We start from the raw sequence: 23,451 nt of genomic DNA, 5'->3' as shown, positions 1-23,451 counted from the left end.
GAGCAGGAGAATCAATGTTTCAGACATAAGCCCTTCATCAGGAATGAGGATTTTGGGCTGGGGGTTGCTGAGAGATAAATGGGAGGGGGCAGTGGGGTTGGACGGGGAAGGTAGCTGAGAATGTGATAGGTAGATGAAGGTGGGGGAAGAAGGTGATAGGTCGCAGAGGAGGATGGAGCAGATAGATGGGAAAGTTAGAACATAGAAAAGTACAGCACAGAACAGGCCCTTAGGCCCATGGTTTTGTGTCGAGGTTTAATCCTAATGTAAAATATAATAACTTAACCTATGCACCCCTCAACTCACTGCTATCCATGTGCATGTCCAGCAGTCGCTTAAATATCCCCAATGACTCTGCTTCCACCATCAGTGCTGGCAATGCATTCCATGCATTCACAACTCTCTGCCTCTGACGTCTCCTCTATATCTTTCTCCTAATATCTTAACACTATGACCCCTCGTACCAGTCAATCATACCTGGGGGAAATGTCTCTGGTTATTGACTCTATCTATTCCTCTCATTATCTGGTATACCTCGATCAGGCCTCCTCTCTTCCTCCTTCTCTCCAGAGAAAAGTCCGAGCTTATTCACACTTTCTTCATAAGGCATGCCCTCCAGTCCAGAATCTTGTCTTTAATCCTGTATTCAGCATTCGAACTTGACCTTCCAAAATGCATCACTTCGCATTTATCCATTTTGAACTCCATCTGCCATTTCTCAGCCCAGCTCTGCATCCTGTCAATGTCACGCTGCAGCCTGCAATAGGCCTCAATACTATCAACTTTTATGTCATCTGCAAATTTACTAATCCACCCCTCAACCTCCTTATTCAAGTCATTTATAAAAACTACAAACAGCAGAGGCCCAAGAACAGAGCCCTGCAGGACCCCACTCATCACTGACCTCAAGGCAGAATACTTTGCATCTACAACCATTCTCCGCCTTCTGTCAGCCAGCCTTCTGAATCCAGATAGCCAAATCTCCTTGTATCCCATACTTCCTGATTTTATGAATGAGCCTACTGTGGGGAACCTTATCAAATGCCTTGCTGAAGTCCATATACACCACATCCACTTCTCGATCTTCGTTGACCTGTCTTATCAATACTCAAAGAACTCAATAAGGTTTGTGAGGCATGACCTGCACCTCACAAAGCCATGCTGACTACCTTTAATCACACAATGCTTTTCCAAATAGTCATAAATCCTATCCCTCAGAAGTCTTTCCAAAACTATGCTGACCACAGACGTAAGACTGACTGGTCTGTAATTGCCAGGGATTTTCCTATTTCCCTTCTTGAAAACAGGAACAACATTTGCCTCCTTCCAATCCTCCGGTGCGATTCCTGTGGAGAGTGAGGAGACAACGATCCTCGCCAGCGGCTTAGTAACCGCCTTTTTTGCTTCCCGGAGCAACCTAGGATAAATCTGGTCTGGCCCTGGAGACTTATCAATCTTAATGTTTTCCAAAATTTCCAAAACATCAACTTCATCAATCTTGATCTGGTCAAGCCCCTATCCCAGCTCCTCAAAGTTTTCATTCACAACAAGGTCACTTTCCTGAGTGAAAACTGAAGCAAAAACCTCATTTGGGCTTCCCATATCTGCTCAGACTCCATGCAGAAATTTCCTTCACTATCCCTGATAGAACCTACCTTCTCCCTAGTCATTCCCTTATTCCTCACATATGAGTAAAATACCTTTGGGTTCTCCCTAATCCTTCTTGCCAAGCCTTTTTCGTGCTCCCTCCTGGCTCTCCTCAGTCATTTCTGAGCTCCTTTCTAGTTAGCCTGTAATCCTGTAAAGCTGTGCTAGATCCTTGCTTCCTCCACCTTACATAAGCTGCCGCCTTCCTTTCGACGAGAAGTTCCTCTGTTCTCGTCATCCAAGCTTCCTTAATCTTACCCATTCTTACCTGTCTCAGAGGAACAAATGCGAGCATCACTCGCAACAGCTGCACATTAAATAGTCTCCACATGTCTACTGTGCCCTTTCTTTGGAACAATTGCTCCCAGTCTGTACTTCCCAACTCCTGTCTGATTGTGTCATAATTTCCTTTTCCCCAATTATATATCTTCCCTCGTTAACTGCTCCTTTTCCTCTCCAAGGCTATGGTAAACTTGAGGCAGTTGAGATCACTGTCACCAAAGTGTTCTCCCACTGCGAGATCAGAATCTGCCCGCCTATGAGTTCTTCGATCTCTCTACTGCTATTAGGTGGTCTGTAGAAAACCCCCAATGCGGTGGCTGTTCCCTTGCTGTTCCTAACTTCCACCCATACTGACTCAGTAGACAAATCTTGCTCAACAACCTTCGTTTCTGTAGCTGTGATGCACTCTCTGATTATCAATGCTACACCACCCCCCTGTTCTTTCTAAACGTTCTAAACTCTGGAACATCAAGCAACCATTCCTGCCCCAGTGAAACCTACGTCTCCATTATGGCCACAAGAACTAATCCATGCTCTAAGTTCATCACTCTTGTTTCTGACAGTTGATGGACAGGTCATCCTTTCATCACTCATCAGTTTTCAGGCTTTAAAACTACCTTTCAATTAACTAGGTCACTCCTCAATATTTTCAGCTGGTTACCTAATTTTATCATCATGTCATTTAAGCATCATTTTACAAATGCTGTTTGTTCTTTAATACATATTCTTGGAATTGTTTAATAAATCAATTTAGTAACCTATTGTAGGGTCAATACTTTTATCCTTCAAATGTTTGAAGATACAATTCCCTATAACCTCCACCTGGTTTATCAAATAAGACACTCCCTTTTAAAAAGAAAAAATAATAATATTTTTGAGACCATAGGTGATGGGAATGGTTGCATGTAGACTACCTATGTCACAAATGTTTGACCTTTGAGAGATTAGAGCATCTAATATTCTCCAGATTTGAACCAATATGGGTGAGTAATTTGCTAGCTTGAAGATTGATAGTTTAGATGTAACTGGATGTTATTCGCCATCGCCAGCTGCTGACTGGTTTTCACACATTCCCCTCCTCTGCTCCTGCTCTGCAGATACTATGAAAGACTTATGCTTCTGGAATGGTGCTGCTACAAGTTCAATGTCCATTATGCTTTTAAAATGAAATTAGATTATCATTTGCACAAGAGCGACATTAAAAGTTATAAGGATTAAGTGGTAGCTTGCAGTTAAACTGAATTGCTTGTTGAGAAAAACATTAATTTAAACATGATAGGTCAAATGGGCTTTTCTAGGGTGTTTTGCAAGTTTTAAATTCTCGTCATTAATACTTTTGTTTCTCCTATTTTTGTGTTGCAGGCTTCTTGCATCTTCATGGTGTTGGTTACAAGTTAAGTCATGTGGATCTTCACAGTAATTGCATTACTAACTTGAATCATCTGCTGCAGTGCACGGTGGGATTGAACCTCTTAAAAGATCTTACGCTGATGAAAGATGGAAGAGACAACCCAGTATGTCAGACTCCAGGTATGATATTAGCAATGTAACTTCTGTAATGCTGTTGGTTGCATTCTTGTGCAACCCCATGTTATAGAAAAATCGTACTTTAGAACAGCGCTTAAAGTGTTGGCTATGTAATTGCATTACAGCCAACACGTCTTAAAGGTTTGTGCTTTAGAAACATTGTCCTCAATTCGTCAATCATGTTAGAACAAATGTATGTTAAGAAAATACGCATTGTAGCAGAACGACCTGTACTAGCTACCAGACTAGGACAGGTACTATCAATGCAGTTGATCTTGGCCTGATTGTGTCGTCAGCTCTGATGAACTTGCCGAAAGTTGGTCTTGCATGTGGTCATCTCTCTCCAAATGTTTGGAGCTCACTGCCAGGCCAGGTTAATCTTAGATGACGGAATAGTTGCCCAGTGCCCCTTTCTATATCTCCCTGCTGCATGGATCCTCAGCCCATCAATCTTGCAGGTCTAGGTCACAACATTCTATGTGATCACTGATGCTATATATGGAAGACGCTGGAGCTGCCTTCAACATGTCAAGGGCATGTCCCCTCGTCATACGTGAATTATAATGTAAGTTAGCTCGTTGAGCTTGAAGGTTTGTTTTCAGATGTTTTGTCACCATACTAAATAACATCGTCAGTGAAAGTCCCTAGTGAATGCTGGTGGTATGTCCCGCCTCTTTTATTTATAGGTCTTGGTTTCTTAAGGTGAATGATGTCATTTTCAGTTTTTTTTCAAGGGAAGGCAGGTAGGGTCAAATTCAATGTGTTTATTGTTGGAGTTCTGGTTAGAATGCCATGTCTCTAAAACCTCTTGTGCATGTCTTTGTTTCGCCTGTCCTAGGATGTGTGAGTTGTCCAGTCAAAGTGATGTCCTTCTTTGTCTGTATGTATAGAAACTAGTGATTGAGGTGGCCAGTTGGTGTTCATGTATCCTGGTGGCAAGTTTCCTGCTTATTGTCCGATTGTAGTGTTTATTACAATTTTTTAACAATGGTATTTTGTGAATGACGTTAGTTTTGCTTGTGGTATCTATTGGGGGATCCTTTAGGTTCATTTGTCAGTGTTTGTGTGTTGGTAGGTTTGTAGGCTACCATGATGCCAAGGGGCCTAAGTAGTCTGGAAGTCATTTCTGATATGTCTTTTATGAAAGGTAATGTGGCCAGTTTTTGGTTGTGTTATGTCTGATTGTTTGGGTTTGTTTCTGAGGAATCGGTGGATTGTGTTTATTGGGTACCCATTTTTCTCGAAAACGTTATATAGATATATTTCTTCTGCTTTTTGTAGTTCTTGGGTGCTGCAGTGTGATGTAGCTTGTTGAAATAATGTCTTGATGCAGCTCCATTTGTGGGTGTTGGGATAATTGCTTCTGAAGTTGTGTCTGGTACATGTGCATTGTTTTTCTGTAGACTTTGGTTTGGAGCTCTCTGTTAACTGTACATTCAACTGTCACATCTAGGAATGGGAGTCTGTTGACATTCTCCTCCTCTTTTGTGAATTTTATGCCTGTCACGGTACTGTTGATGGTGTTGTATGTCTCCTCTAATGTGTTTTGTTTTGTGATGACAAAGGTATCATCTATGTAGCGGACCCAAAGTTTGAGTTGGATAGATAGGAGGGCAGCTTGTTCAAATCTCTGCATTACTGCTTCCTGTATGAGTCCTGATATTAGTGAGCCTATAAGTATTCCATTGACTTGTTTGTAAGCTTTGTTATTGAATGTGAAGTGGGTGGTGAGGCACAGGTCCACTAGCTTGAGATGTTATCTTTGCTGATGAAGATGCAAATCTTCACAAAACTTGCTAAAACATGGATTATGGCTGGGACCGTAGTCTCTGTTGAATCTGCTCATTGTACTCCAGTGCACAAACAAATCTCGTTTTTCAGGGGAAGCCCAGGCATTTCCTTGTCTATGCTTATTTTGTGCTGATGTTTTGTACTTGACCTGTCCTGAAAGTCCGATCAGGCCTGGCTGCTCAAGGGTTGCCCATTCTGATTTTGGGTCAACATTAGAGTGGTGCTAGAAAAGCACAGCAGGTCAGGCAGTATCTGAGAAGCAGGGAAATCGATGTTTTGGGTAAAAGCCAGTTTGCCTGAAACATCGATTTTCCTGCTCCTCTGATGCTGCCTGACCTGCTGTGCTTTTCCAGCACTACTCTAACCTTGACTCGAATCTCCAGCAGCTGCAGTACCCATTTTCGCCATTCTGGTTTCGGACCTAGCCGTTTAGGCCCTGGGCTATCTTGCCTCAGTCCCTCTTCTTGATCAAAATGAGTATCAGCGAAGTAGAATCACACAACTCTGACCTCACTTTCCTCCTGGACAGTACCTGGTCCCAGGCTGATAGCATCAACTATCTAAAACTATAAATTATACAGAAATTTGAAAATATAAACTAACAGAGCAATACAAAGAAGGACAATGCAGTGTGGGGAACAGTACATTGTCAGTAGACATGTGATTAGAAAGTGCAGGATGGCAAAATGTCAGCTCATATTTTAGCTGATTTTTAGTTCAAGACATCACTGGCTGGTTGTTACACCTGAACATGACAATTTTGTTGGGGTGTACCCACAGTACGCTGTCCTCTGACTTATGAAGGGTGGATGTGATCAGCAGATCACTATGGTGATCACCACACTACCCCTTACTTTATTTTTATTCATTCATGGAATGAGGACATCACTGGCGAGGCTAACATTTACTGCTCATCCCAGAGGACAGATAAGAGTCAACTACATTGCTGTGGGTTGGGAGTCACATGTATTTCAGACCAGGTAAAGATGGCAGTTTTTTTCCCTCAAAGACGTTAGTGAACGAGACTTTTTTTTTCAGATAACTGTCAAAGGTTTAATGGTCATGTGCTTACATTCTAGGCAACAAAGATCAAGGCAGCATCTGTTAATGTCCCCATTCAATATCTGTGCTCCCAGATACATTCTCTTCCCCAAATTTCTTTCATTACCAATTGTTTATTTTTTTTTTGGTTATGAATTCCAGACTGAACTTAGCCCAAATTTTGCGGTACAAACACATGCAGGGGATCGTGCATCAGCTTTATAGACGATTATCGGATTGTGAAAATAGATCAGTTGGGAGAAAAGAAAAAGACGAAGCTTCCTCCAGAGCATGGTAGCTGGGTTGGCTGTTGGTTCCTAATTTGGAACCAATCGCGAGCAGTGGTGCCAACATATTTCTGATGATGGAGTCTGAGTGGGCAGGCTCCGGTTGCTGGGGACTGACTCTTCCAGCTTCCCCATTGGAGCACCAGACCAGACACGTCCTGTGGGATCCAGTGCCTCTTATACTCTCTAATGAACGGCCAGACCACCATCCGTTTCATTTTCTGATGGGCTGCAGGTTGGCTCTTCGCCACCAATTCCTAAACCCATGGAACTGTGAGGGCCTGAGGTTGATGTCTCAAATCCTTCCAGGAACGTGGAAATGGTGGTTTATGTTTTGGGAGCCATATGCTTTCATCTGGTGTATATGATAACATTCGGTCTTCCTGGAATTGACCAGAGCTTCATTAACTGAGGGCTAACCTTGTCCCACTTCTGAGTGAGGTTCCTGAGTACTGGGGGACAGGAATGTTCCTGACTGGAGGGTCTGGAGCAAGATATGCCTTGCCCTGTTTTAAATTCAGTGGAGCTGACTTTGATATCAACGATTTTACTTTGTCTCTTTCTCTAATGCATCCTAATAGCCGCTGCCTTTTGAGCATTGTGCAGCAATGCTTAGGCTGTCTTACCATAATGAAGGACTGAGAATCTGGTTCCAATAAACCCATACCCAGCAGATGTTCAATCCCTGTCATATTCCATCTAGTCATAAGGACATGGGGAATGAATCCCGTGAAGCTCAAGACTGTTTGGATGTTGGTGACAAACATACAGAGAGTAGAACTATGTTGCTGGTGGTGGTATTTTGCTAGATGACCTTTCTAAGCAGCTGCTTAAGGGTGAAATTCATTCTTTCCACTATCCCATTCGATGGGGGCTGGTATGTGATGTGGTCAGTATTCATACATCTTGCATTACTGGGGCAGTGAAATGAGTGCCATGGTCTGACTTTATGCTGTGAAGGAGTCCCCACGGAGTAAAAACTTGCTGGGTTAGGATGCTGTGACTTGAGCGGTGTTGGTTCAGTTGGGAAATCCTCTATCCATTCGCTAAATGTGCAAAAATAACAAGGATATAGTTGTCCCTGCCCCTCCCATATAAGATGGTTGGGGCAATATACTTAATCTGGATGTTTGTCCAGCGGCCCTCAACACCTCAAGTGTACCTTGGCTCCTCTTCATTGGTATTCCTTTCCTGATTATTTTGGGTGTAGATTATGCAGTTATCAATTTAATGTTGTCTGATTTTTACTGTTCGCTTGTCATTCCATTTGTCATAGGACGTGGGATGTGCTCCTTCCTGGATTTGTTTTTGGTCATTGTTGCTGCTCTGAGTTTGTTTAAGCTCCGCGATCTTAGTTTGCCTCAGAGTGATGGCTTTTGTAGCACTGCTCCTTCATCAGGTAGCTGTGGAGCAGGATCATTAAACACAGAAATTAAAGAAAAAGATTACAACTGAAATGACATATTGAACAAACCTAGATTGCTGTTAAGTCTTTCACCTTTTAGAACGCATTTTTAGAATTAACTGAAACCTGCAACTATTCTAAAAGATGAAAGACTTAACAGCAATCTAGGTTTGTTCAATATATCGCTTCAGTTGCATGACAGTTATCTTTTGCTATAAATGATGTCTTACAATCCTGCTCCACAGCTACCCAAGAAGGAACAGTACTCTTGAAAGCTAGGACTTGCAAATAAATCTGTTGGACTACAACCTGGTGTTGTCAGTTTTATAGTTTTTGATTGTACATCAGCATTTGTAGCATTTTTAATACCTGTACTTAATATGCAAAAAATACATTGGCATCCTATGGTCTCTTTATTTCAGTAAAACGTTGGGATTTTCTCCGAGCTATAGAAGATCAATGCATAATTTGCTTGATGCACAGGTTAACAGTACAAACTAATTGGCTTTCTTACATTCTTAAAGTTAACACTTTGACACACAATTAAGAAATAAGATTGAAATTGGAAAAGATAATGTGGAATCTATTTAGCGTCTATTACTTTTAGGTAGTTGTTCTTGCACTTTGTGTAAATCATATTGCATTAGACATTGCAATTGAAAGTTATTCTAACATTTTCAGGTTATAGAGAGATGATGCTTCAATCTCTAACTCAATTGATCGTACTAGATGGACTAAAGCGGTCTGGTGAATCTATCCATTCAAATGAAGGAGTTCCCTCAGATCTGCCTGGTTTGGAAGACTACTTGGAGTACTTGGTATCATCAGAGTCTAGCTTAAGTATGGAAAAGGTTTGTGCTTGATTACTTTTTCACTTCATAGGTCAGGACTGTCCAGATTGTCAGCTGTTTATGATTTTCAGGTCATGGCAGTGTAGTTCATGAAGTGTAAGTGACACAGTTTTATTTGTGCAAGACTAAAATGCTGCATTTGCTGGATATTTGAAACACAAACAAAAATCAATGGAGAAACACCACAGAAGTGGCAACATCTGTGGAGAGAAACAGTCAATGGGCAGAATCTTCGGTTCCCAAAACGTGAGGGGAAAAATGTGGCGGAATGGGAAGTTAATTGGTTGGGTTGACATTGTTGGGATCCCTACCATCAGAAGAATAAGTTTCCTTTCCCAAAATCAATCAAGATTCTTAACTGGTCATTAGTGACCAATCCTTATGCTTTACCACTCTTGCTGTTGTCATCAACAGCACTTGCCATCATTCTCTCCAACCCCTGACTCCTGCTTGCCATCTGCATTGTCCACTCTCTCCCTCAAAATACTTTCCTACCTGCACCAACAGTGTTAGCTGTGCCATCCACTTTTTGTGTTCCGCAACACCTACCTGTCTTATTTTAGGAGGAAGACAGACCATAATAGGGCATTTTAATCTTGACTCTAACCATCTCAAGCAGGTCCTGGAATGGTATCTTGTTCTGAAAACCCCTGAGCAAAAGCTATTACCTTGACTTGTCTGAGGCCTGCTGACAAGTTTCCTTACTTTGGGACTGTGATAAGTGGCGTGGCAAAATGGTATTAATATGAGTCCGATGTTTCTGGCTGTGAGAGCAAAGCACAAAAAGGCAAGGCAGTGAAAGGCTGTGACATTCAAGAAAGATCAAGATAAGTGAACATTTTGACAGAGAGCTCAGATGTGCAGCCTGGTCCAGCCCATGAGCTGAGTATATGTCTCTAAGTATACAATGTCCTTGCTGTAGCATTACAAGAATAGTTCCTGGTGCAAAATTTGAAGTCATAGAGATGTACAGCACAGAAATAGACCCTTCGGTCCAACTCGTCCATGTCAACCAGATATCCCAACCTAGTCCCTCCTGCCAGCACCTGGCCTATATCCCTCCAAACCCTTCCGATTTATATGCCTATCCATATGCCTTTTAAATGTTCCAATTGTACTAGCCTCCACCACTTCCTCTGGCGGCTCATTCCATACACTTATCGCCCTCCGCGTGAAAACGTTGCTCCTTAGGCCTCTTTTATATCTTCCCCTCTCACCCTAAACCTATGCCCTCCAGTTCTGGACTCTCTGACCCCAGGGAAAAGACTTTGTCTATTTATCCTATCCATGCCCCTCATAATTTTGTAAACCTCTATAAGGTAACCCCTCAGCCTCAGACACTCCAGGACACCCTAGCCTATTCAACCTCTCCCTATAGCTCCAATCCTCCAACCCTGGCAACATCCTTGTAAATCTTTTCTGAACCCTTTCAAGTTTCACAACATCTTTCTGATAGGAAGGAGACCAGAATTGTATACAATATTCCAACAGTGGCCTAACCAATGTCCTGTACAGCCACAACCTGACCTCCCAACTGCTGTACTCAATACTCTGATATAAAGAAAAGCATACCAAACGCCTTCCTCACTATCCTATCTACCTGCGACTCCACTTTTAAGGAGCTATGAGCCTGCACTCCAAGGTCTCTTTGTTCACCAACACTCCCTAGGACCTTACCTTTAGGTGTATAAGTCCTGCTAAGATTTGCTTTCCCAAAATGCAACACCTCACATTTATCTAAATTAAACTCATTTGACACTTCTCAGCCTACTGGCCCATCTGATCAAGATCCTATTGTAATCTGAGGTAACCTTCTTCGCTATCCACTACACCTCCAATTTTGGTGTCATCAGCAAACTTACTAACTATACCTCTTATGCTAACATCTAAATCATTTATATAAATGATGAAAAGTAGTGTACCCAGCACCGATCCTTGTGGCACCCCACTGGTCACAGCCCTCCAGTCTGAAAAACAATCCTTCACCACCACCCTCTGTCTTCTACCTTTGAGCCAGTTCTGTATCCAAATGGTGAGTTCTCCTTGTATTCCATGAGATCTAACCTTGCTAACTAGGGAGAGAATAGGGCCCCTCAAAGATCAGCAAGGCGGCCTTTATGTGAAGCCGCAGGAGATGGGGGAGATACTGAATGTCTTGAAATGCATAAAATCCAGGATCAGGTATACCTGAGAACACTGTGGGAAGCTAAGGAAGTGACTGCAGAGCCTGTTACTGAGATATTGTATCATTGATAGTCACAGGTGAGGTGGCGGAAGACTGAAGGTTGGCTAACATGGTGCCACTATTTCAGAAAGGTGGTAAGGACAAGCCAGGGAACTATAGATCAGTGAGCCTGACATCGGTGATGGGCAAGTTGTTGGAGGGAATGGGGAACCATGTTGAATGCCTTACTGAGTCCATATAGATTACCCTCATCAATTGTCTTTGTTACTTCTTCAAAAAAGTCAATCAAGTTCGTGAGACATGATTTCCCATGCATAAATCCATTGTTGACTATCCCAAATCAGTCCTGGGCTTTTCAAATGCATGTACATCCTGTCCCTCAGGATTTCCTCCAACAACTTACCCACCACTGACATCAGCACTTCCTTCTCTGTAATATGGACATTTTTCAAGATGTCACCATCTATTTCCCTACATTCTATATCTTCCATGGCCTTTTCCACAGTAAATAATGATGCAAAATACTCGTTTAGCATCTTCCCCCCATCTCTTTTGGCGCTTCACAAAGACCGCCTTGCTGATCTTTGAGGGGCCCTGTTTTCTCCCTAGTTACCCTTTTATCCTTAATGTATTTGTAAAAACCCTTTGGATTCTTGTTAACTCTATTTGCCAAAGCCATCTCATGTCCTCTTTTGCCCGACTGACTTTTCTCTTAAGTATACTCCTACTGCCTTTATACTGTTCTAAGGATTCATTCGATCGATCCTGTCTATACCTGACGTATGCTTCCTTCTTTTGCTTAACCAAATCTTCAATTTATTTAGTTATCCAGCATTCCCTTTACCTTCCAGCCTTTCCTTTTACCCCAACAGGTATATACTTTCTCTGGACTCTCATTATCTCATTTAGAGTCGGAGAGTCATAGAGATGTACAGCATGGAAACAGACCTTTCGGTCCAACCCGTCCATGCCAACCAGATATCCCACCCAATCTAGTCCCACCTGCCAGCACCCGGCCCATATCCCTCCAAACCCTTCCTATTCATATACCCATCCAAATGCCTCGTAAATTTTGCAATTGTACCAGCCTCCACCACATCCTCTGGCAGCTCATTCCATACACAGACCACCCTCTGCATGAAAGAGTTGCCCCTTAGGTCTCTTTTCTATCTTTCCCCTCTCACCCTAACTTATGCCCTCTAGTTCTAGACTCCCCGATCCCAGGGAAAAGACTTTGTCTATTTATCCTATCCATGCCCCTCATAATTTTGTAAACCTCTATAAGGTCACCCCTCAGCCTCCGAAGCTCCAGGGAAAACAACCCCAAACTGTTCAGCCTCTCTCTGTAGCTCAGATCTTCCAACCCTGGCAACATCCTTGTAAATCTTTTCTGAACCCTTTCAAGTTTCACAACATCTTTCCGATAGGAAGGAGACCAGAATTGCACACAATATTCCGACAGTGGCCTAACCAGTGTCCTGTACAGACGCAACATGACTTCCCAACTCCTGTACTCAATACTCTGACCAATACTAGATGCCGCCTTCACTATCCTAAATACCTGCGACTCCACTTTCAAGGAGCTATGAGCCTCCACTCCAAGGTCTCTTTGTTCAGCAACACTCCCTAGGACCTTACCATTAAGTGTATAAGTCCTGCTAAGATTTGCTTTCCCAAAATGCAGCACCTCGCATTTATCGGAATTAAACTCCATCTACCACTTCTCAGCCCATTGGCCCATCTGGTCCAGATCCTTTTGTAATCTGAGGTAACCCTCTTCGCTGTCCACTACACCTCCAATTTTGGTGTCATCTGCAAACTTACTAACTGTACCTCTTATGCTCGCATCCAAATCATTTATGTAAATGACAAAAAGTAGAGGGCCCAGCACCGATCCTTGTGGCACTCCACTGGTCACAGGCCTCCAATCTGAAAAACAACCCTCCACCACCATCCTCTGGCTTCTACTTTTGAGCCAGTTCTGTATCCAAATGGCTAGTTCTCCCTGTATTCCATGAGCTATAACCTTGCTAATCAGTCTCCCATGGGAACCTTGTTGAACTGAAGTCCAAATAGATCACATCTACCGCTCTTTGTTACTTCTTCATATCAAGTTTGTGAGACTTCCCACGCACAAAGCCATGTTGACTATCCCGAATCAGTCCTTGCCTTTCCAAATACATGTACATCCTGTCCCTCAGGATTCCCTCCAACAACTTGCCCACTACCGAGGTCAGGCTCACTGGTCTATTGTTACCTGGCTTGTCTTTACCACCCTTCTTAAACAGTGGCACTATGTTAGCCAACCTCCAGTCTTTCGGCACCTCGCCTGTGACTATCGATGATTCAAATAGCTCAGCAAGAGGCCCAGCAATCACTTCTCTAGCTTCCCACAGAGTTCTCGGGTACACCTGATCAGGTCCTGGGGATTTATCCACCTTTAACCGTTTCAAGACATCCAGCACTTCCTCCTCTGTAATATGGACATTTTGCAAGATGTCACCATCTATTTCCCTACAGTCTACATCTTCCATATCCTTTTCCACAGTAAATACTGATGCAAAATATTCATTTAGTATCTCTCCCATTTTCTGCGGCTCCACACAAAGGCCGCCTTGCTGATCTTTGAGGGGCCCTCTTCTCTCCCTAGTTACCCTTTTGTCCTTAATATATTTGTAAAACCCCTTTGGATTCTCCTTAATTCTATTTGCCAAAGCTATCTCATGTCCCTGTTTTGACCTCCTGATTTCCCTCTTAAGTGTACTCCTACTTTCTTTGTACTCTTCTAAGGATTCACTCAATCTATCCTGTCTATACCTGACATATGCTTCCTTCTTTTTCTTAACCAAACCCTCAATTTCTTTAGTCATCCAGCATTCCCTATACCTGCCAGCCTCCCTTTCACCCTGACAGGAATATACTTTCTCTGGATTCTTCTTATCTTATTTCTGAAGACTTCCCATTTTCCAGCCATCCCTTTACCTGCAAACATCTGCCTCCAATCAGCTTTTAAAAGTTCTTGCCGAATACCATCAAAATTGGCCTTTCTCCAATTTAGAAATTCAACTTTTAGATCTGGTCTATTCTTTTCCATCACTATTTTAAAACGAATAGAACTATGGTCACTGGCCCCAAGGTGTTCCCCCAGTGACACCTCAGTCACCTGCCCTGCCTTATTTCCCAAGAGTAGATCAAGTGTTGCACCTTTTCTAGTAGGTAGATCCACATACTGAATCAGAAAATTGTCTTGTACACTTAAGAAATTCCTCTCCACCTAAACCTTTAACACTATGGCAGTCCCAGTCGATGTTTGGGAAGTTAAAATCCCCTACCATAACTACCCTATTATTCTTACAGATAGCTGCTATCTCCTTACAAGTTTGTTTCTCAATTTCCCTCTGACTATTGGGGGGTCTATAATACAATCCCAATAATGTGATCATCCCTTCCATATTTCTCAGTTCCACCCAAATAACTTCCCTGGATGTATTTCTGGGAATACCTTCCTCAGCACAGCTGTATGCTGTCCCTTATCAAAAATGCCACACCCCCTCCTCTCTTGCCTCCCTTTCTATCCTTCCTGTAGCATTTGTATCCTGAATCCTTCTCCATACACCAGCTCCTCAGCCATGCATTCATCTGCTCTATCCTCCTATTCCTGCCCTCACGAATCGTAGCACTGGAAGTAATCCAGATATTACTACCCTTGAGGACCTCCTTTTTAAATTTCTGCCTAACTCTCTGTGATCTCCCTTCAGAATCCCAACCTTTTCCCTTCCAATGCCATTGGTACCAATGTGGACAATGACCTCCTGCTGGTCCTTCTCCCCCGTGAGAACATTCTGCACCCTCTCTGAGACATCCTTGATCCTGGCACCAGGAAAACAACACACCATTCTGCTTTTTTCTGCTGGCTTCAGAAACGTCTGTCTGTACCTCGGACTACAGAATCCCCTAACACAATTGATCTCTTGGAAGCCGACGTACCCCTCGTTGCATTAGAGCCCGTCTCAATATCAAAAGGTTGGCTGTTCATGCTACGTTCCCCTGAGAATCCATCACCCCCTACATTTTCCAAAACAGCATACCTGTTTGAAGTGGGTATATCCACAAAAGACTCCTGCACTAGCTGCCTACCTCTCTCTTACCCTTCCTGGAGTTAACCCATCTATATGACTGTACCTGAGACTTTCCTCCCCTTCCTATAATTCCTCATCGCTTCTATCTGTCTCTCCAACCGATCCACTCGATCTGATAAGATTCGTATCCAACAGCATTTATGGCAGGTATAATCCACAGTAACCCTTAAACTCTCTTTAAACTCCCACATCTGACAAGAAGTACATATCACTGCAAAGGCCATTTTTGCTTCTTCACAATCTAAAGACCCAGAAAATAACACCATCTTATTTCTCTACAAACACTGCCCCAGGTTAAATTAATAGCTATGGCTTTTATTTTAAGTTCAATCAAAAGACTTATCTCCAAAAACATATAATCAAGAAAGAATCCACTATACTCACTACTGCAGCCTTTCTCTTGGACAGACTTAAAACAATAATTAACTTATCTGATTCTGTGCTGTGAACTTCGCCCAACAATTCCTCCAAGATTAGTTATGAATTTCACTGTTTGTTAATTTTCCCAGATGCACTCCGATGTCCAGCGATATACAAATTTTCTGAAGGCTTCCCATTTTCCAGCCGTCCCTTTACATGCAAACATCTGCCCCCAATCAGCTTTCAAAGGTTCTTGCCTAATACTGTCAAAATTGGCCTTCCTCCAATTTAGAACTTCAACTTTTAGATCTGGTCTATCCTTTTCCATCACTATTTTAAAACTAATAGAATTATGGTCACTGGTCCAAAATGTTCCCCCACTGACACCTCAGTCACCTGCCCTGCCTTATTTCCCAAGAGTAGGTCAAGTTTTGCACCTTCTCTCGTAGGTCCATCCACATACTGAATCAGAAAATTTTCTTAACACACTTAACAAATTCCTCTCCATGTAAATCCTTAATGCTATGTCAGTCCCAGCCTATGTTTGAAAAGTTAAAATCCCCTACCATAATTAACCTATTATTCTTACAAATAATTGAGATCTGCTTACAAATTTGTTTCTAAGTTTCCCTCTGACTGGTCTATAATATAATCCCAATGAGGTGATCATCCCTTTCTTATTTCTCAGTTCCACCCAAATAACTTTCTTGGATGTATTTCCAGGAATATCCTCCCTCAGTACAGCTGTAATGCTACCCCTCATCAAAAATGACACCCCCTCTCTGTGTCCTGTAACTGGATTGGAAATGTGACAGGAGGGTTCTTACAGGCGTGCATATATTAGATGCCATTGTCTGCGATTGTGAGGTGTAAGGGAGTCCAGTGTCCTTTGAGTGAGTCCTGAGATAGCTGGATTTCAACATATAGGTTGTTTAGAGCAAGCAGCAAGCTGAATCCACCAGCTACTCATTCTGCTTTTGTCAAATTTTTCCAATGTCTCTTTTTTTTGGTGAATTTGGTAGGATGGGAGGCTGAACATTAATGAAATGTGTAGGCATTGATCCCTATCAGTTTGTATCTCACTATGCCTACTGTGAATTCCACATTTGTGAACCAAAACTTAACATACCTCATCACTTAGGTCTTAATCTGGAGATTATTACCATTTTTGTTCTGCTTTTAAATTTATCGTCTAGCTCTTTAGTCTTTAACAGAACCACTCCTTGATCTATCTATATTGTTGGACCATGAGAATTAGATCTTTCCCCTCCCACTCCAAATTCCTCTCCAGCCCAGACCTGAAATCCTGCACCTGTGCAGCAGGGAGCCAGCACAACCTTCAAGACTTTTGATCATGGCCACAGAGAACCGTGTCTATTCCCCTGACTGTACTGTCACACATTATAACTACACTTCTCTCTTCTTCCCCCTCCTGAATGGCTCCCTGTACCACAGTGCTGTGATCAGTTTGCTCACCCTCCCTACAGCCCCTTGTCCACACAGGGAGCAAAAATCTCAAACCTGTTGGAAAGGCCCAAGTGCTGAGGCTCTTTGTCTCCTGCATCTCACTGTCTTCCTCACTGGGAGTCACACCTTCCTGTCCCTGACCTCTGACTTGGGCTTGAAGGAGTTAATCAAAGGGGTGCGACTACCTCATGAAACACAGCATCCAGCTAACCCTTCCACCTCCCTGATGACTCCAGGTCATCAACTTTTAAAAAAAATCTTAAAGACTCCAACTCTGAGCTGGAGTTCCTCGAGCAACTAACACTTGCTGCAGATGCAGGCAGTATGAATAACAATAGTGTCCACCAGCTTCCACATCATGCAGGTACAACTAATTACCTGGTCCTGCATCTCTCTTTTATTTATGTAGGCCTTATTTTGTTTTTTAAAAAATCCTCCTTCTCTTTGTGTGTAATTTTTAAATATTTCTCCACCTACCGTCAATTTGAGAGCAACCTATAATAGCTATTCAAATTACCAGTTATTACCAACCAATAAGTTATAGGTTTTTTTTTCTGTGATGTCACTCCTTGTTTTGTTCTGGACCCCCAATTCTGGGCATCAGTTTTTGCTGTTTAACAAGACCTACAAACCATGAGCCAAATAAGGCAGAAAAAGGCATCACTTCCCTTTTTGCATAATTTCCATGCTGCATCTAAAGTTCCCAAACTATCTCCTCAATCAGGATGTTACTCACTCCAGCTATGATCTCTCCTTCCTGACCATTTGAAGCTTACTGGTCAAAGAAATACTTCCAACGTTGAAGAGATGCATTGTTGTTTAATTTTATGTGGTTTATAAAATTTTCCTAGTATATGTGATTATGATAAATTTTGGAAATAACATGATTTTCAAATGAAATTACTTCAAAATTTTCACTTGGCACACCTTGCAAGAATCTTACAGCCTTGTGAGCATATTAATTATTGTGGTCCTGTAAATAGTACAATTTCATAAATACATTTTTAAAATTTAATGTAAAGGCTAAAATATTACATCAAAATGTCACTGTGATAGCTGATCATTTCAAACACCTTTTACATCCCTTTTAAATAAAATAGGTTTCAGGGGTACCACCCGTGATCACACCAAGGATTGATCAGGTTCTTGCTCAATATCGTCTTCGTTCTACAGTAACTGATCCTGCAGCACCAATGTTTGTCACAGACTCCAGTTCATCACTGGAAGTGGAGCAATACAGGAATCACAACACTGTCAACATATTCAATGAAATAAGAATAAAGAAACTGGAAAAACAGATTTCTCAGCTATTGCAGCAGGTGATTGTTGGAAAGGAATTACCTTTAAAATAAATTTCTTTGATTAGCCATATTTTAGTATTTTTGTGCAATACATGTTGCCTTATAAGGCAATTCTTTTATGAAAAGTATATTTGCACTATTACAATTATGTATGCTAATTTATAATTATTACTGTAGATGCCTTAAATTCAGCATCCATGCATATAGAAAGAATGTTGCTGAAAAAGAGATGAGCATTCCTAGCTTTGCATATTACACTCGTCAGGATAGAATTGCAAAAGTACCAAATCTCAAAGGGAACAACCATTTAAACTCTATGAGAAAAGGTCACTGATTGGCAAGCAGATTCTTGACTAGTAAAGACATTGCCATGGAGAATACACTACTTAACTAACCAGGTTTTTAAAATCAAGCCAGACAAGTTGATGCTGATTGATAAAGGCATTGCTATGGAGAACGTACCAGGGAACAGCTATTCCTCAAACTTTAGTTGAAATGTTCTTGCTTTCGTATTCTTGTGAATCTCTTTTTCAGCAATGCTCAAATTCTTTACTATTAAGTGATAGTAATGTAAAGTATTGTTTGAGGATAATTTATAACTATCTTGTTCATTTATGTGAGATTTTACAGTGAACATGCATAACAAATCTTGTTTTACAGAATCATCCCCGTTCAGCAAGGTGTTTTGGTTATCTCAGTTGGCTGGGCAGTTGGTTTGTGATGCAGAGTGATGTCAACAGCATGTGTTCAATTCCTGTATCAGCTGAGGTTACCATGTCAGACTGTCCTTCTCTATCTCTTCCCTTGCCTGAGGCATGGTGACCCTCCATTAAACAACCACCAGTTGCCTTTCTAATGAGACAGTAGCCCTAAGGTCCAGTGGCAACTTTACTTATGTGTATGGAGAAATGTAAATATTGAAGTAATTGCTGCTACTTAAGTTTGGGGCACACAGCATTCATTGTGTCCCTTTTAGATCAAATTCTCCGGTTAGTGTGTTTTGACCAATCTTTTCACCTTCTCTTTATCCTCCACTTAGTCTAATTCACCTCAATAGCACTTCAACTAGCCATGCATGCTGATTTATAAACAAATCAGAAATTTAAATTCACTCAAAAGTGTGGTATTCTCCAATCCAAGACATATATTGCAATGATGTATATAACTCCTTGCATTTTCTGACATTTGAAAATGTGCTTTAAAACAGAAGGTTTCTTTGTCTTACTGCAACAGTGATGGATTCCATTGTATTAGCAACAAGTAAAAACTGAACATTATGCATGGGATTTCTGTATTGGGATTTCAGCTTCCCAATTAGAAGTACTTAGTTTGCATTTAGTTGCAGTGCCTCTATGTGCTGGATGTTACAGAGAACTGTATTTTCTTCTACCCCTGCACCCTCTCATCAAAACCAAAATATCAGTCATCAGCTTGCCAACCCACAGTGTAGCTGCTGCACAGTAACATTGAGTAATAAGCACCTTTTAATTGAGTTAGAGAGGACTTTCTGACCAGCAACTTAGTTGTCCATAGCACCAGGATTCATATGGGCAGTTCTTAAGAGGTAGTGATAGAAGTTCTTAAGGGTAAATCTGGAATTCTGGATGAGACTAATGAGCATATGCTAGGAAGGAGGCATGGAGGTGGATAGAAGTTTAAATTATTAGGGGGGCCTGATGATGTATGATTTTGGGGGAGAGACGTGCCTCTATTAGATACAGGTCCAAAGTGGGATGTGACATCTCCTTGCTTCCAAACAGAGGCTCTGCACAGTGAAAGCTGCTATTGTACTCGCCTTGCCTCCACCTTCCTCTGCTGCTCATACAATGGCAGTGACGGCAGACTATTGCCCTTCATTGAACATTAATTGTTAACTGTAGACCTTGACAGGCCTAAAGGCAGATGGGCTTCCTGAAATAACTGCATAAAGACCAGTATCCTGCCACCAAGTCATTTATTTACATGTGCACTGTACAGCCAGCTGAAAACCAGTCCCTAGACTGAGGGGACCTTCTGCATACCCTGTGTTTTTTTATTTTATGGAACCATACAAAATACAAACAGTTGGCAATAAAGAAAAAGCAGAAGTTCACACCAAAAACCACTATTTATAGGGGAAGGGGCAGCAAGACCAAACCCCAAACCCCACCATTCAATCAGTTAACAGGGAAATGAGGGCAAACTTCAAATCGCACCTTAAGTTATCAAAATGGAAACAGTAACAAACACAGACAAGACAGTCCAATCCAATGAAAAACAGTGCACAGCATCCCCTTTTATATCAGCCAAGACTTCCTGATTTGGCCCAAGTTAACCACCCCAATCAAGGATCTCAGTAAGTGAGATCTACCTAACCACGGTTCCAATCGCTACACTGCCTGATGCCTTTTCACCCATCATACTATGGAAGACAGGCCAAGAGGCCATCGACTTTGTTTTACATATCTCTCACCTTCAAATATGCTCATGTAGTGGGACTGTAATCCAGCCTGAAGCCTTTCAAATCTCTAATCTATTTCATATCCCACAGTCAAACAAACCGTGGGAAGCTTTTACAATTCACTATTTGCCTTTACACTGTTTGGTAAATATTTCATTTGATTCTGCTAACATCGAAAATGTTAGATGTTTGGGTGCTGCTGAGCAGAGTACTGTGTATAAACATTCGCCTGACTAGACCTTTTCATATTTGTAATGTGATGTCGGAGTAGCTGACAAACCCAGCATTTACTGGTCATCCTTAAATGCCCTTGAAAAGGTAATGATGAACTGCCTTGCTAGCCCACTGCAGTCCATTGGTATCAGTGGTTCCTTGTGCTGTTGTAATTGAACTGATAGCTGTCATATAACTGTGTCTTGTTGATTATGACAAATAACTACCCAGAATTACAACTGAATTTTTCCTGCAGTCAAATTGTATTTTCAAAATGCAGTATCAGATATGATTCTTTGAGAGATGCAGCAACACTTTTAAAATGTTCACGTATGCAACTTGATAGATGTAAGTGCTCTTTCTCAATTATGTGAAGACAAGTCTACAATGTTATAGCATAACATTAACATTACTAAACTAGAAACAGCCAACAGATTATCTGTTTGTTATCATTTGATAGATTTGTTAAAGGTTGTAGTGCACACACTGGACATCTCAAAGCACTTTGGAGTCAGTGCCAATCAAATCTTATGACAGCAGCTGAGGGAATTTAACTTCCACTCATTAACCGATCTGGAATGAAATGCTGGCTTCATTAATAATGATTATGCAATTAACCAATGGTTGTAAACACCCATCTGATTCACTGACTTCGAGCCCTATCTGGTCTAGCCTCTGCACACCTGCAGGCCACAGCAGAATAGCTGGCTTTTAACTGCTATCTTTGCTTTTTAAAAAAGTTTTTTTTTAATTTGAACATTGGGTAGATGCTGGGATTCGTATGATCTAAGGTGGAGTTTATCTGAGTGGGTGGTTTTGTAATTGCAGATCACTGTGTAGTTTTTTGAGAGGAAAATATAAGGTGCTTACACTTCGATCAATGATAGCCATTTCTACTCCACAATGCATAGACCCTGCACCCAGAAAGATGCTGTAGGTATCCGGTTGTAAACAGTTTTGCTGTAAATCATCCTTTAGTTTAAAGATGAATGGAAGTTGGGATCAAAGATAACTAATCGGCTTTGGAGAAGATAGTCATTTTGATATCAGATTACAGGCTTCCCAATAAACCTAGGAATATCTTGTACTGGAATTGCACGTTTGTCTCGAGTGTTCTACAGCCAATTGAGTGGTAGACAGCCAGTCTGCAAGATAGTCAGGTATGCACCTGAAGCAATATAAGTACTGGCTCTTTTGTTTGCCACGCATTCAGTAGCAGCTTGAGCTATAACTGAAGACCAAGCTCATGAAGAGTTAATGGAAGGTTTATCTAGCCAGAGGAGGAAACCTACAGTACAACAGTGAGAATACATTTTGGATTAGAAGTTGCCCATCTAGGAAAGTTAAAAGGAAGCAACCCATTAGTAGCTGGGACAAACTGTGAACTGTTTGGCCACAGAATTACAGTTGTTTTTGCTAGCCATGATAATTATGGGGGAACTGTTTCATTCTATCATTTAAAGTATAAGTTGCCTACAAAAGAAAGTTGTGCTTAATCCACAGTTTTTGGTACAGTTAAAGCTTGTAAACATGACATTTTGATTTGTCATTTCTTTCAGTTGTTTACTAGAAGTTTAAATTTCTCTGAGAGTCATAGAGATGTGCAGCACAGAAACAGATCCTTCGGTCCAACTCGTCCATGCCGACTAGATATCCCAACCCAATCTAGTCCCATATGTTTGTGTCTCTGTCATATATTGTTGCTAGAAGATCCTGTGACCCATTTAACATCAGTTTAAGTCAAAAGTCATTGTTTACATAGAAGCTTTTAACCAAGGGACTTTTTTTCCATTCATTCCTGGTACGTGGGCATCTGTGGTTAGGCAAGCATTTATTGTGCTTGCTATTCCCTAGTTGCTCTTGAGAAGGTGGTGGAGAGCTGTCTTCTTAGACCACCGTGGTCCATAAGCTATAGTTAGACCCAAAATGCTACTAGGCTTGGAATTCCAGGACTTCGACTAAGTGACAGTGAAGGAATGGCAATATATTTCCAAGTCAAAATGGTGAGGGGAACTTGCAGGTGTTGGTATTCTCATGTATAAGCTGCCTTTAACCTTCTAGATGGAATTGGTCCTGGCTTTGGAATATGCTATCTAAGGATCTTTGCATTTTTGCATTGCTTCTTAGAGGTAGTACATCCCACCTGCTACTAAATATGGGTAGTGGAGAGAGTGGATGCTTGTGGATTTGGTGACAATCAAGCGGGCTGCTTTGTCACGGGACGGTGTCAAGCTTCTTCTGTGCTGTTGGAGCTGTACTCATCCAGGCAAAGTAGGAGTATTACATCACAATCCTGACACGTGCCTTGTAAATGGGGTACAGGCTTCAGGGAGTCAGGAGGTGGTTACTTGCTGCAGTATATCTCTGACCTGCTCTTGTGGCCAATGTATTTATATAGAGATTCCAGTTTCTGGTCAATGGTAATCTCTGGAATATTGATAGTGGGGCATTCATTGACGATAACACCATTGAATGTCAAGGGGCAGAGAATAGATTGTCTATTATTAGAGATGGT

At 41.6% G+C, this 23,451-nt stretch overlaps 1 protein-coding gene across 1 annotated transcript in view; it reads left to right on the top strand.

Moving 5' to 3' along the window:
• Positions 1-23,451, top strand: part of lrrcc1 (leucine rich repeat and coiled-coil centrosomal protein 1) — a 179,201-nt gene that overhangs the window by 41,783 nt on the left and 113,967 nt on the right. Inside the window, exons 5-7 of the mRNA XM_072570311.1 lie at positions 3,292-3,459; positions 8,662-8,831; positions 18,083-18,301. Coding sequence (XP_072426412.1) covers positions 3,292-3,459; positions 8,662-8,831; positions 18,083-18,301 — 557 coding nt within the window. The remainder of the gene's footprint in view (positions 1-3,291; positions 3,460-8,661; positions 8,832-18,082; positions 18,302-23,451) is intronic.

The sequence above is a fragment of the Chiloscyllium punctatum genome, chromosome 5 (assembly GCF_047496795.1).
Source record: "Chiloscyllium punctatum isolate Juve2018m chromosome 5, sChiPun1.3, whole genome shotgun sequence".
Classification (NCBI taxonomy): domain Eukaryota; kingdom Metazoa; phylum Chordata; class Chondrichthyes; order Orectolobiformes; family Hemiscylliidae; genus Chiloscyllium; species Chiloscyllium punctatum.
Note: the sequence above shows the minus strand (reverse complement) of the source record. Positions and strands in the feature narration are given on the sequence as shown.